The 15,372-nt window shown below is 45.3% G+C and overlaps 2 protein-coding genes across 2 annotated transcripts; both read right to left on the reverse strand.

Annotated features, from left to right (window-relative positions):
- Positions 1 to 123: 123 nt before the first annotated feature.
- Positions 124 to 5,803, reverse strand: LOC112901110 (protein INAPERTURATE POLLEN1). The gene is made up of 3 exons (XM_025969947.1): positions 4,980 to 5,803; positions 688 to 806; positions 124 to 597 (listed from the first exon to the last, which is right to left on the reverse strand). The coding sequence occupies exon 1, from the start codon at positions 5,675 to 5,677 to the stop codon at positions 5,000 to 5,002; it is 678 nt and encodes a 225-aa protein (XP_025825732.1). The 5' UTR covers positions 5,678 to 5,803; the 3' UTR covers positions 124 to 597; positions 688 to 806; positions 4,980 to 4,999.
- Positions 5,804 to 7,198: 1,395 nt separating this feature from the next.
- Positions 7,199 to 8,108, reverse strand: LOC112898402. Its single transcript, XM_025966728.1, has 4 exons — positions 7,923 to 8,108; positions 7,740 to 7,811; positions 7,480 to 7,620; positions 7,199 to 7,396 (listed from the first exon to the last, which is right to left on the reverse strand). The coding sequence occupies exons 1-4, from the start codon at positions 8,106 to 8,108 to the stop codon at positions 7,199 to 7,201; spliced, it is 597 nt and encodes a 198-aa protein (XP_025822513.1).
- Between the last annotated feature and the right edge of the window lie 7,264 nt (positions 8,109 to 15,372).

Below are 15,372 nucleotides of genomic sequence, written 5' to 3' on the forward strand. Positions count from 1 at the left end.
GAGATGAGATAAACAAATGCTGATGGCAATCTTGTGCAGATAAACAAGGCATTGAACAGCATAACCGATGGGCACATGATGCTGCCTTGCCACAATACTTTTATGCATCTCCAGCACGGGTATCGTCCGGGCGAAATGGAGCCAATAAGGAGGAAGTCAAGTGTACTGCAAATTCTCGAAGGTCACTGATGTACACAGTCTTTCGCTGGGACCATGCAAGAGATCAGATAAGGTATCTCTGTTAACAGTGCCAAGAAACTTCTGCTCCATAAAAAATATGCACAAAATTCAATGGAATACTGCAACGTAAATTGGTCGGTGGCTAGCCAATTTCATGCAGATGTTGACGCATGTCCTTGTAAACAAACATGCAACATCGTTCATAAGTCACCTTTTTTGTTTTTCGTTGTCCACTGAAAGATTTGGTATCAAGTCAATTTCGTATAAGGGTTGATAGTACTGAAGCGTCACTGCTGGCGACATGGTTCCTTGGGGGAAATTGGAGTCCAGGTCTGATCCACGAGGGCGCAGCTGCCCACAGCACGATGCTGCTAACGTTTTCGAGTTGCTCACCACCACCTAACACCCAACTGGCCACTGCCAAAACACAAGCGAAGAAGAACATGAGCTCTCATGAGCATCAGATATGAAAAATTGCATGTTGGGAAGCAGCCATTGTATCTGTACCCGATTGTATCTAACTGTTGGCAAGAGTATCATACAATATTATACTTTGCCTTCTTGGTTTGATCCTCGCTGGCCGCTGCCCAGCACTTGCTACCCCATCTCGTGCTTCCCAAAGATGCCTGCATGATCAACAGGCACAAGCAGTCAGTAAGTGGCCAATAGGACTCTAAAATCAGATTCACGCATCACTCCACATGTACTGACTGACTGTTTCTCTAGTTACTTGTAGCATAGATTAATCTGACCACCAACAAGAATATCAGAATCAAATAGGAACACCATATGCACTACTACAGTAATATGACCATCCAGAACTTGAAAGGACAATGCTCCAGCAAGTCAAATGAGAATATGATTAGCCAGGAAATACTACCAGTAATTGCCAAGTTCATTAGTTTACAAGTACATTTGAAAATCTGTTTGTTCTGTAGTAATTCGGATAAGTACGGAGCATAGATGATTAAACAAGTAAAACCAGCAAAGATTCTTGGCCGTATTGTCTTAGAGTACCTTATCACAATTACGAACCCCACATGTCCTGTAATAAACAGACAGATGCGATGCAGAGTTCAGGTGTTTCCTCTTGTCAGGTTGCAAACAAACCCAAGCGACAAGCAACAGAATCGCACTATACCAGCATGCGGGTGCGAGATTTACTACCAGGGAAGCTCATGGCTCGAACTGAAAGTCAAGGCTAGGTTGTACGACAAATGGTGCAGCATGGCAGATCAGAAAAGAACCCAAATGTGCAGCTTATCCCTCCTTTGCCCTGACACCAAGATGTGCATACCGAGGATTTTCCTTTTTGATGCGCTTATATAATGTGAAATGATAAGAACCCAAAATCTTTAACATGGTGTTAAAACTAAGCATCTTTGGTGCATGATTCAAGAAAACATGCAGATTGTCAGGCTAACTTGTGAAGACACCATTAACAGTGTGCAGCTATGAGGAAAAATGCAGAGGAAAATACAAAAACCAACTAGTTAGAATGTTTATGACATGAAGTTTCACAGTCTACAGGCAGAAATGTCGATTCAAGAAAACTGATCTGAAAGGAATGCACTCCAACTTGGTTACTTATGAATGAAAGGAACACCAAGAACAGTCATATAAATTTGTCTGAACCAAGAGAGCAAATTTCTGTCCTTGAGGACAGCACAAACTCATGAACACTACTTCAGCGAGATCTGTTGTAAACTTACAAGTTACAATCACCTGTATGTGCAACTGCCAGACTGGATTACTGGAACTACATGAACCCCAGAGGGCTTTATTCCATTTTACCAATGGATCTACTATGTAAACAGCGGGACCTTTGGGTGCACTTTTGGAGACCATCACCTAACCTAGCAGTGATCTGTTCACATGTCACATGGAAGAACTGTAAAGATACTGTTCTTTATGACCATGACAAGTTCCTGATGCTAACCAACACAGACTTCCATTATTTACTTAGTATAAGACTACTGTACATCACACGTTGAGCTTACATTGGACCACCAGCGTACATATTCTTTCGATGTTCCTTCCACTGCTATGAAACCTTGCTGCTTTGGACCACATAAGCATAGAGTTCTGTGCTTACTAGTCTTTGTGAACCAAGTTCTGCATGCTACAACTGGTCCAGATTCTTTAGAAATAGTTCTTACAGGTTAATGCAGATAAAATTAGCCCAGCGGCAAGAATAGAAAGGAAGCATACATCATTACATCTTAAAACTACCACTATCTGTTGATTTTTACAAGCACATATCTATGGCTTTCGTTTGACCCAGATCTGAAGAAATCAGTATTATAATATTGAATCAGCACCGATGATTAATTTTCTAGTTGATTCTAAAACTTTTCCAGTTGATTCTAAAGATAAGGTAATTGTCTGCGGAAGTATTCATCCCATGGAGCTAGGTTAGGTTTATCGAAAAGTTTGAGAACCGAACAATGACTCGGTACAGCCTCTAGTTGAGAGGCCTCCTACCCGGAATTGAAACTAGGTGCTCACAGGTTGCTTGAGTACCTCCCTAAAGGTTTCCATACTCCCCTCTCTTAAGACAAAGACAAGGGGCATATTTCAAATTTTTTATAGATTTACTTGTGTCCAGTCAGATGTTTCATGGTTGTCAACTTTACTGTGCGCCTGATTGAAGCGACAAGTACACTAATAATGCTATTTGTGATGTGTGCTGTCCTAGGTGAATACCTTCCTAAGCAGAAAATATACTATGAACATGGCATACGAATCAGGAACGTCTTTCTTCGTGGCACTTTAGTTGGTGATCTAACTGTTTTAACTTGACATAGTGCAGAGTTTAAGTCAAAGAACTTAATTTCTTAACGATCTATGTTCGAGATCTATACCAGAATGCCAGATTATTACTAGCTGAGGTCCTCAACCTTACAAATTGTGTTAACCTAACCAGGAGGCAGGACTTGAAAACAATCATCACCCGCACAGTAAAATTGACAATTACGATTGCTCATGATGCAAAAGCAAAGCAAAACCTATGAGTGTTTTCCCTAAAAAGGAGATGTATGAGGATTGGGCTCAATAAAGCCTTGTGTATCAATGAAAAACAGCAGACAAATATCCTTCCTACTTCAAAAGATATAAGTGGCGGTGGTAAGGTTGTACTGCCTTAACTTTGGAGAATTTTCTCTAGATTAATTTGCATGTGCATATGCATGCTCTACTGAGGATCCTCTATGAAGTATAGACCATCCTGTGCGCAGATCTATACATGTGGTTCATCATATATTAATCCCTGTGGCTTGATGGTCCATTGGAAGTCTTGCATGTAAAGTCTAGATCTAAGGATGCATGTTACATTTCAGATCTGTTGCAACCCAGGCAATAGTGTGCTGATGGAGTAGGACAGACAATGTGCAGCTCAGCTGATAATGGCGTGATTCTAATAAAATTGCTCATTCTGAAAAGTTTTTGCCCCCACAATTTCGCAATTGATAATGTAGAATTATGTGCTTAATTACAAAACATGACTAGGGTAGAACCATAGAAGCAACCGTTATTCCCTAAACCAACAACTTCACCAAGTACAGGTTCTAGCTGCCAAAATGCAATTGATGATAATCTGATAACTGGAAACGTGGTTCCACCCTCGCTAGAGTTGTGGGTGGACCAGCCAGGGTTCCAACCCCAGTCTCTGCATCCTGAAGTAGGGGGCTAATCTAGCCTCTAGATCCTATGATAATCTGATAACTGGCTATTTTCAATTCATGCATTAATATCAAATACTATAAATCACACTTAAGTCATCTGCCATCAGAAGCATAAATGATTGTTTCACAATACCATTAACATGTTAGAGCATTGAAACAATATATCAAACAGGTAATAATATTTAGATTCAAATTGATAGATCTGGACAAAGAAGCACTTAAACAACAACACCTAATAACTAGGACAACATTGAAACACTGCCGTCACTTTTTTAATCGTTTGTTGGTGAAATTATCTCGTGGTTTGTCACTTTTATGTTTGGATTACACATGATACATTTGTCCAAGATATGGTGAGTCGCCATCTATTCATCTAGCAGGTGGCAAGCATGTCCAGATTACTTACTCCAGCTCAACATAACCAGGTAAAAGGTGCAGAAGGGGCAATTAAAACTAATTGACAAAGGACAAACAGAAAATAATATTGACGCTATAAAGCAACCAGTGCGCATGAAATTTCAATTTTAGACATAAAAGATGCTACTTGTGAGGTCACACTGCAATTTCACCAAGTATAAGTCACTCACTATCTGCTTAAGTCAATTTTAAACGTCACAAAACAAAGATTCACGCAAGCAAACTTTAAATAACCCGTACACTTACACAAACAAAGATCCTAAAGTACTCACAATATAAAATAGTATGAAAATCGCAGAGAAACAAATGCTAAAGCATATCCAAGTAGGCATCGAAGTAAGCAACACAACTAATACATTCATAAGTCATCCCTCAAAGAAAGAAAAAAACTTCCTATCTCATAATTCTGCTCCAAATTCAAAGGACCTCGATGCCATTCCCTTGTACAGTTCATTGATGGTTTCAGGAAATGATAAGGTCGTAGATAAACTGGCATTACACTATACAGATAACAACTTCATTGATACCATTGCGCAATATTTTGCAGCATTTTCTTCAAATATCTTACATGGACCTACATTGTGCTCGTAAACACTATCTTCATAAGTTTTTACATAGACCTGCTATCCCGCCAATGCGGAAACCAAGATTTTGCACGACCGAAAGAAGTGACGAAACAGAAAAGGAAACGCCACGAACCTGGGGAGCAAGAAGGGGGACTAGCTACCGGGCGAGGGACGGCACTGGTCAAAGCGGCGGAGCACCTCGGGGTCGTGCATGGATAGCACAAAGCGCGATAGCGCCTCGAGGTAGAGCGCCGCCTGGTAACCCCCGGCGGCGGCGACGAGCTCCGAAAGAACGCCCCGACGGAGGCGATTGGCCTCGAGCGCGACGCCCTTGAGCTCCTCCAGGAACGCCTCCACGTCGGCGGCGCCGGACACCTCTGCAGCGACGAAGGCCTCCTGGGCCCGGCGGAGGCGGTCGGAGACGGCGGGGACGGCGACGCGGATCCGGCGGTCGACGCGGTCCGCGGCAGCGAGGAGCCGCGGCGAGGGCGAGAGCGTGCGGAGGAGCGAGGTGAGGAGGGAGGGGTGGACGTCGCCGAGCCACAGGAAGGGGAGCTCGAGCGGGGAGCGCCAGTCCCCCGCGGCGACGACCTGCGCCGGGTCCTGGCGCGCGGCGGCGTCGAGCGCGGACCAGTGCGCCTGGAAGTGGTCCTCGACGGCCGCGGCGGCGGAGGAGAGCGGGTCGTCCCAGGAGCCGGACGAGGAGGAGAGCGCGCGGCGGAGCAGCGGGAGGAGCGGCGAGCGGAGGGTGGCCAGCCAGGCGGCGAAGAAGTCCCGCATCGGCCGCCTGGCGGCCGGGGCCCCGCGGCCCGGCGGCGGGGGCCGCGGCATGCCTGCGATTGCGGCGGGGATTTTGGTGTGGCCCGATTGCGGCGGTTGTTGGTTCGGCCGGAGCTTGGAGTCGGCGGCGTTGGAGTCGGAGGGAAGGAAAACGCACAACGACGCAGGGAGCGGACGTGGACGTGGACGTGGACCGCGAGCAATTCGAGACGTGTCCAAAGAAATTCTTGGGCCGGTCCCGTCTTTCGCGGTTCTTGCGTCTTCTTTCCTCGTCGTACACAACAGAATGAGGTATCAAAAAAAAAATGATGCCTGATGTATATTTGTTCTATGCCTCTATGGAATATGGATCCAGTTTTGCGGCGTGCAGAGCTGTAGCTCGCTGGCTGTTTGACGATCTCGTTTTCTGCTACGTTGCTGCCTCTCGCTCGGCTTGTTCTCCAGAATCACCCACGGTCTCGTGCGATGGGTACCATGAGCTAGTTTAACTGATAGCGTTTATCTTACTCTTTTTTCCTCACGATCAAACATAACTTCCTCTATTTGCAAATATATTAGCACTTCTAGCATTGAAAATTTAGCCACAATGTAAGCATTTAGTATTTGTGGCACAATCCACCGTCCCCAAAATCATCATTAGTTTAATCTTGACGATTGATTGGTTACGTGAAAAGGCAAACGTTAATTGCATATTGAGGGACGCCGCTGTCATTTCTATTCACACACAATATTTCAAAACAAAATCAAAAAAATGCTTACCTTCATTTTTTTAGATCAGAGACCATCTGCCCAGCTTTACTGGAAAGCATAATAATATATTGGGGTCGCCAGTTTACATCAAAAGAGTTTCAGCAAACTCGTACAAAGTTCTCTTGCCCTAGCATTCAGGCTTTTAAATGCTTACCTTCGTGGGCAGATGGATTGTTCTTTTGTTTCACCATACTAGAAGCACTTCAGACAGTTGGACTGTACATCTTGAGATTAACGAAATCACGACAAACACTAGCCATCAGTGTAGATCGACACAGTATCTAATATGACACTTTGAATCTAATAATAACATACTAAGAATATATATAATATTAAGTCAAAAGAGTTATAAGCACTTAATATATAAGGAGTATAAAATATTTTTCCTATAATGGATCTATTGATAGCATATATGAAATTTTAGATATTATTAGTCAGGATTTTAAAATTCGTCTTAGGATAAATCTAGCTAGATAGACTTACAATTCCAATCACAGGAATTAAACTCTAGTGCCAACTGTTCTTAATTCACCCGTGCTCTCCCTCTATTATAAATTTAAGACAACAGATCTTGTATAAAGAATGAATAACTAAACCATCTCCTGCTAGGCTGCTATTCTAGTTCTAATCTTCACGTACGCTAGTCGAAAAAAAAATCAATTATAGTCGTCACCACAGACAGGTACACAGCCACCCCCCTCAGAAGATCCCAGAACGCAAATCGCGGTAACCAAACGGACCCATGCATGCAAGGAAGGCAAGCATGCAACAGCCTGACCACAAAACGCGGCCACAGCCCACGGCCGGGACGGCGGGACCGTGTCAGCAGAACGGCGCCCGCTCCGGCTCGGGCTGCTTCCGGCTCCGCTTCCGCAACGACCCGGCGCAGCTCGGCCCCGCGTCCGACGCCGGCGACGGCCTCCGCTTCCCGCCCTGCAGCTCCGGCGCGGCAGCCTCCTCCTGCCGGCGAGCGCGCAGCGCGCGCCGCAGCCCGTGCTCGCTCTCCCCCAGGTGCTTCACCTGCGCGCAACCAATCCACGCGAGCCGGCGTCGTGTCAGGCGGTACTCGTAGGCAGCGTGTGGCACGTACACCGGACACGTACCTTGCAGAAGAGGGAGCAATAGTCGTGGCCGGACGTCAACGGCCGCGCGCACGCAGCGCAGGGGTTCTCCGCGCTCGCCGAGCGCTTCCTCGCCGTGCGCTCGTTCAGGAACACCACCTCGTGGTCGCTCACCGTGTGCGACTGCATGCACGCCGCCGGGGATCGATCAAGACCAGGGGAAAAAAAAGACGGAGCGCGTGCCGGCTCGCGACGGTCGCCGGGATTGCCCGCGCGCCCACGCGGTCGAGCAGCTAGCGTACCTGGATGCCGGCGCAGTCGAACAGCCTGAGGTCGTCGACGCGCACGACGAAGCAGGACGCGTACTTCCAGATCTTCACCAGTTCCGTTCCATTCCCCCGTTCAACGTGAAGGAGTTGAGATCGATCGTGAGGCCTTAACAAAAGAAACTTAAGCCTAGAATAGCGACGCGTGCGATCGCGTACCTGGAGGACGTCGTGGGCGGGCTCGTGGGGGAGGCAGTGGCGGCAGAGCGCGGCGGCGCAGTCGACGCAGAAGTGGTTCTTGTCGTTCTTGCGCTCGCCCGGGTGCGCGGCGCACGCGTCGAAGAACTCCTCCGACAGCAGGCCGCGCAGCCACTGCGGAGCGCCGCGAACGGCCGCCGGCTGCATGGCCCTCTGGCCTGTGCCCTGTGGCCGATCGGCGCGCCGGCGCGGCCGGGGTGGGGACGACGACGAGGGAGGGGACGGGATTGTGACCCTGCCTTCTGCTCGCGTGGTTCGATCGCCGATCGGTTGGATTAGTGTGGAGCATGTAGCTAGGGCGGCTTCAGCCACATAGGATGGATTCAAAGACCGAAAAGCCCGGGGTTCGGAACCGTCTCTCTCTCTCTCTCTCTCTCTCTCTCTCTCTCTCTCTCTCTCTCTCTCTCTCTCTCTCTCTCTCTCTCTCTCTCTCTCTCTCTCTCTCTCTATGCTGCGCTGCATGCTGCGAAATGCCGAGCACGCACGCAACAAAGCAATACGGTATCGAATCGGCCGCCCGAGCTCGAGGCCCCATGAGTCTGGTCCTTTTACCGGTAAGAGAAAAAATCGGACATTGCCGATAAATCAAACTGTACATAAAACAGTCTAGATTATCTCCCAAAAATCTAACATGAAAGATAAGACATCAGAATGTATAGAAATGAGGAAACATATGTACTAGGAGGAAGGGGTGGGCATAAATTTAAAATTACCAAAAACTTTCAACAAACCGGTCACCATCGATAAACACAATTATCGGTTTTCTTATTTTTTTTCTCGGCGAGAAATTTTTGCCTAACCCCGATCCTATCGGGAACCACGTCCGCTTACAAAAACCCCCGCCTATATATCGCCCCGTGATCCTTCTGTAAACTCCACTACTTTCCGATCGATATTGCTTGCTCCGTAGAGAATTCGACCTGATCGGAGGATGGCGGCGCCGGCGGCCAAGAACTCGCCTGATGTTCCTCCTGAACTGGCGATTGGATCCAAACCGCTCCTCGTCAAATTCAGCGGCGGCGAGGAGGAATCGCTCGCGATCATGGACCCCTTCGACACGGGCCTCCGAGAGGCAAGCCTGGAGTTCGACATGTTACGAGGCAAGCGGTGTCTAGCCGATCTTGAAGGAGAGTGGCTCCTCATGCTCGGCGAGGCCACCGGCGAGTGCTTCCTGTTCAGCCTGGTCTCTCTTCGCAGGATCCCGCTGCCTCCGTTGCTGAAGCCGGTAGAGGCACTCGGCCGGTGCGCCCTCTCCTCTCCGACTCCCCCGGACTGCACCATCGTGTTCTCCACGTCCTATCGCAACTATCTGGTGTACTGCCGGCCTGGCGACGAGGAGTGGCGGGAATTGCCTGTCGAAACTGATGGTACGTACAGGTTCGTCTTGGGTGACATTGTGAGATCTCGAGGTAGGATGTAGAGGGGCATACCTCACCCGAGCATAATGCGCTGGCGGTGCGAGGAGTCCGATGGTGATATCTTCCTCCTGCAGTTTTACATCCATGGAATCCACAACTCGGAGATCGTCGACATAGACATTCACATCTTGGACACGCCTCGGCCTATGTTTGGAACAAGGTCGAAAGCATCGGGGATAGGACGATATTTGCCGGAGAGAATTATGTTTGTGCTGCCATCTGCAAGTAGAGCTGGGATTCAGCCTGGCTATATCCATCTACTACACAGACAACATTGCCGCGATGGTGTTCGGCTGTACACGATCCGGATGGATGATCGAACGATGAGCTGCACCCTGCTGCCTGGCTCTTGTGATGACATGTGCTGGGTGGTTCCATCGAGGTAAGCAAGTTTTATCTTTTCCCCCTTTTTTGATTGCCACAAGAATCGTCATATATACCTAATTTGCTGGGTCCATTATGTTACGCATGCAGCTTCAAGAACAAAAACGAGGAACATTTGGCCATCGTCTCAAGTGAGGTCACTCCACGATTCCCTGCATGTTGCTATCTTGTTTCGTATACATGATCATTATAATGCGGAAAGAGCATATACAAAACAATGTGTTTTTCCGATGGTGCAGTTAGATATTAAGACCAACAAGCTCGCCTTTGATGAAGACGTGGAACAGGTAGCAGCACCATGGTCTAGTCTCCCTGTTGATATGGTCGAGGAACTTGTGGCAAGGCTATTCTTCATTGATTACTTGAATTTTCGGAAAGTATGCAAGCGATGGAGTTCAGTCAGCAAGCCTGCTCAGTACGCAAAGAGATACCCAGCATACCCGGTACTAATGGGCATTTGCTCTAGCTCAGCAGGCACGTTCAGACTGTTTGATCCCATCATCGACAAGGAATACACTCTGAAGGATCGTAGCCTAGTGCCATGTAATGATTACTTTGAAATGCTGCTCTTCGCAAAAAATGGATGGGTTCTGGTGCTAAGGGGTGAAAAGTACATGTACGCCACAAATCCATTCACAGAAGAGATGCTTGACCTTCCAGAGATACCGTGCCTTGGCCACCAGTTCGATGGCATATCATTCTCATCTACTCCAAAATCTCCAGATTGCATAGTGTGCGCCATATATAGAGAAAAGCTGTAACCCAAACTATAGTAATTGTCTTTACGTGATGTTGTGGCGTGCTGGGGATGAGCACTGGACAAGGTTGGAAATAGATGATTATACTCAGTTCCGCACTACATATAGCAACCCGGTTTTCTACCATGACGAGTTCTACTGCCTGGGGATTCGAGGGAATTTGGGTGTTTTCAACCCACACAACATGACATGGAGAGTTCTCGACAACCAGGTCCTCTTCTTGATGGTGATCCATTGCCAGGTGATCAATACTGCCATCTGCTGGAGTTCAGAGAGAAACTAATTGCTATCTTCAGACCGCACAACAAAGGAGCAATGGAACTGTACAAGCTCGACATGTCTCAGATGGTCTGGACCAAGGTTGAGAGGTTAGACAATGAAGTGACTTTTGTTGATCATTGGAACGCAGTCATGATGTCAGCACCACGGGATACTTGTTGCAACAAGATCTAGATATCAAAACTAGGAGGATACAATGAAGGCGGAGAGCTCAAGAGTTGTGCATTCTATGATTTGAAGTCTCGCAAATATTATCCCAGTTATTTCAACTTGATAGAACGAATGAACTCCATATGGATTCAGCCAAACTTCAAATGTCAATGAATATGGATGTTCTATCATGCCATATAGTGGGTGTTTTAAAATAGATTAGGGCCTTTGCATCTCATGATATATAATGTATTTGATCCAACGAAGAATACATACTGTGGAGTATGTGATCACACTAAACTATCTTAGATAGTATATACATTGGGTATATGAGCATACATAAAGTATACCACAACAGAGATCTAACCAAAATGCTATCATGGAGCCATTACCAATAAGCACTTTTGTTTCATTCCGAAACAAAGGATGACGGCGATCTCTCGCCTGTCGCAGGGACCCGCGGTGGGCTCCCTTTTCATGTTCGCCCGGGGGAAACGGTCTCCCTTGGCAGCGTTGCGTGCAGAGCGAGGTAGACAGTCAATTTAGGTAGGTTCAGACCATATGGTGACGTAATATCGTACGTCCTGCATGGGGTGTGTCTGCTTCCTTGCACCGAGTCCGGAAAACCTCAGCAATAGCATATACAAGCCTGCTTGAGGCTAACTCTCCAAGGGTCTAACCTAGCATAAGAGTCACCAGCCCCTCATGCACAGGGCCTCCCCTTATACACTGACTGGGGGTCCCCAGAGGAGTGCTACTAGTGCATCGGGTCAAGTACACTCGTCTTGCAACCATCTGCTGATGACGTCCTGACTGTACACGGTTCCGGACGTCTCAGTGTATAATTTCATTGCAATTAACTGGAGACTTGGTAACTATTTCTAAGCATGAAGGTTTTATTTGCTCCTCATCCAGTATGTGCAGCTTCTTTTGTCACATCTTTTATCTGTGCATGCACGAGATGTTCAATTATCCATTTTCACCACCTTGATTGGTTGTGGACCCACAACTGTTATCCACAAAACATGAAAAATGGCGCACGGCCTGCTGGGGCAGGCGCCGCTAGTTCCGCCGCTGAGTTTCAGGCGCAGAACGGACGGCGATTCACTTCAACTTTCCAAGACCCGACCCGATGCCTCATGATAGAAGTGGACTACCTGTCTTCCTTATTTATTTTCTTTTTTCTTTCTCTTTCAAACGAGAGAGAATAAAAGAAACAAGAAGCCCTTAAAAATGTAAATCAAGAACAGTCTGTGCCTCATGTCATTCTCTCGTAACAGATACAGACACATGGTCCGAATGTTACTGACTTCCGTATCCATTATTATTATAAAATGGAAAACCCCATATCTGAACGTTTTGTGCTTAGCATTACCTCTGACTGAAAGTTCTGGTGTTGAATTTTCATCTGAATTAACTTGATTATGCTGCACGAACCCACACCGATGTTCACTAGGCTATAACCTGCTATACCATGTCACATTGACTAAATTATTTTTTTAGACAAAGGAATATTATACTAGTACTCTGTTTTTGTTTTCCAGAGCCAGGAAAATTAAAGAAGCAAGCATCAGAGCAACTGTGCCATTAACTATGGAGTACAATGCAGTTGTTGAGCCATAAAAATTCAGGATAACATCTGCACTATTGTGTGGGACGTACTCCGAAACAGGTCCCATCATGGTGCTCCAAACCTTTGGTCCATCCAGGCCGAGCAGGCATGCAACAAAGCAGTACGGGATCGAATGGGCTGCCTGGGGAGTCTGTTCTTTTCCGGTATTCCTATTTGTCACGCGCTAGCACAGTGCAAGGTGTCGCAGGAGAGCATCTCTACCTTCGAAGCCCACATATACAAACCACGAGCTTTTTTTATTCAATGGTCGTTTCTTTCTTTCTTCTTTCTCATTGGCCGCCAGCCCACTGCGATATGTCGTCCATAAAAGAAGGCACGACATCATGTGGATTTCGTGCAAGAAAGAAAAGGAAAAAGAATCCCATAATTTATAAAGTGATTATGGAATTCAAATTTCGGTCAAAATATTGTGTTTCTTGTGATAAAATCTTCAAAACTAGATCACACTTGTTTGAATAATATTTTTCAAACATTTTTATTTGTTCGGAACAATTTCTTTTTCCAAAACATTTGATCTTGTTTATGGAAAGTTTGTTTTGTTCTCATAATATATTTTTATTTTGTGATGGAAAATTATATTTTTATTCTAAACAATTTCTTTCATGAAACATTTTTTATTTGTTCCAAAACAATTTATATTTTTGACCATGGTGAGTGTTGTTTTTTCTGAGTTCAGTTGCTGTTATCGGGACTGTTACTAATTTGTCCTTTGTTCACATTGCATGTAGATGTCGGAAGACTATGGAACTAAGGTGGGTATCTGCAAGATTTGTAGGGAATTTTAAGGTTGGAAGTGGATCACAACTGCAAGTCCCTCAAGCGAGACTATGAAAAGTCAGCAAGGAAGAAAGCTAAGGCGGCTTCAAAGCATGGCCAGACTTTCTCCAACAAGAAAAAAGGACCGCCGCCACCGCCGCATAGTAGCTGTTGCGTGTTGGGCCGCTACCTTGTGCGACAGCACCGTTGCCAATCACATTGTGATGAATAGATACGCCCTCCGTTTCCGCACACAATAGGGATCCCGATTGGGAACCACGTCTGCAGATATTATCCCACTTATTTTGACTTGATAGGACTAATGAACTTCATATGGGTGCAGCCAAACTTCAAATGTCAATGAATATCTAACTCTTCTTTACTAAATATCTAACTTTAAAATTTTCTCTTATCCTTATTCAACTATACAAAATATCTTATTCTAGAGAATTCTTATTTTGCTACTAAGCATGGCAACTTCTTTCTCTTGTCATTTCCAATTTTTTCTAAAATCTTTTCAAGTGTGCATTGTGTTGATACCAAAATTTTGCAGAAATATTTATGGAAAGGAGAGAAGCCGATGGGACCCTAGAGGAGCTGTCTGAGTCAAAACTGTCAGGGGATGGGGCGGTGATCAAAAGCGACGCAGATTCCGTCAAGACGCAACTGGGAGTAGTTCGGATCGGATTAGAAGATGACGTCAGCTGAAGATTTTATGAGAGTCTGATGTCTTTTTGGAAAGTTTTTGTAAATGTAGTAGATTTAGTTATTTTCTTTTGGGATAAGTTTGTTACGTCGTGGTAAGTTAGGAGTTTTAGCTTCGGGCGACAGATAAGTAGATCTTAGGGTTTGTTAGGATAATCCTCAATCAATACAACTTTTTCCGGCACTTCGCCAAAAATCCTAAGAGTAGGAGTAGAGTAATTCTCTCGGCGAATTCTTCAGCAAGTAGGACCGCATCGTTTCGATCTCCGGATTGTTGGTAGTTTCATTTTTATCAGATTATCTAGACTTTAATTACCAGCGTAATGATATAATTTCATCTAGTTCAATCTACCAAGTTATCGATTTTTATCAAGTCCTTGTAAGGTTGCATCGTTTGATCTCTTGCTAGTCCATAATAGATTTCACAATTTATCTAGTGATAATTATAGATCTATCAGCTTCAACTAATCTTTTCACGCAGCAATTTTATAGCCGATTTATTCATTGATTTTCGCTAAAACTACCAAGTTATCAGCTAGTTCTCAACGTTAGGTCAAGTCCCACTGGTTGGGTTTGTTTGCCAACAATGGGTACACGATCATGATAACTTGATAGTGTCAATCGGCTTCTCTTGGCCGATTTTAGACTTAATGATAAGTATAAAATTCTAATATAATTAGATATAATTAGATGCATCAGTTAATTACATTCGATTTGTCGTCCTGCTATTGGTGCTGTCTCGGTTGAGTCCTATCCGACTAATGGTGATGATAAGTTTAGTTTAGTTAAACATGTGGATTTAGCTATAAGGTTTTTATTCTTAATCCTACCTCATTGTGGAATCGGCTTCGTAGCCAACGTATGAATATATGTATAGGACACTTCCGCCGATGCGTTTCTCGAAACTATTCGTAATATCAGCCGATGTGTTCCCTGTTGTTTTACTGATTAAATTTCTTTTCCCTTATCAATTACAGGTTAAATTGACTGGCACACCCGAAATCTAACTTGCAGGATCTGCACTGGATATAAATAGAGCTCCCAGATCTTAGGTGTTGCGCTCCGTAAGATTCACCGTCCGATTTTTTGGCAACACGTTATTTTCAAGAGCTTCGTATCTGAACTTTATGTGCTTAGCTTTACCTCTGACCGGAACTTATGATGATATTTTTTTTGTCTGAATTCTCTCTTGATTATGCTACATGAAACCACACCCATGCTCATTGAACTGTAACCTGTTGTACCGAATGTTACTAGTGGCGAAACTGATTTATACCACTACCTCTATCCTAAAATATAACAACTTTAGACTTTGTCAAAGTTAAAGA

This window comes from Panicum hallii, chromosome 1 (genome assembly GCF_002211085.1).
Source record: "Panicum hallii strain FIL2 chromosome 1, PHallii_v3.1, whole genome shotgun sequence".
Lineage (NCBI taxonomy): Eukaryota > Viridiplantae > Streptophyta > Magnoliopsida > Poales > Poaceae > Panicum > Panicum hallii.

Bases quoted from the DNA above. Each gene is read 5' to 3' on its own strand.
- LOC112898402 (XM_025966728.1), bottom strand. From the start codon at position 8,108: ATGCAGCCGGCGGCCGTTCGCGGCGCTCCGCAGTGGCTGCGCGGCCTG. The intron at 7,812-7,922 runs GTACGCGATCGC...GAACTGGTGAAG, and splicing joins CCGCCCACGACGTCCTCCAG to ATCTGGAAGTACGCGTCCTG. The intron at 7,621-7,739 runs GTACGCTAGCTG...GCGTGCATGCAG, and splicing joins TCGACTGCGCCGGCATCCAG to TCGCACACGGTGAGCGACCA.
- LOC112901110 (XM_025969947.1), bottom strand. From the start codon at position 5,677: ATGCCGCGGCCCCCGCCGCCGGGCCGCGGGGCCCCGGCCGCCAGGCGG.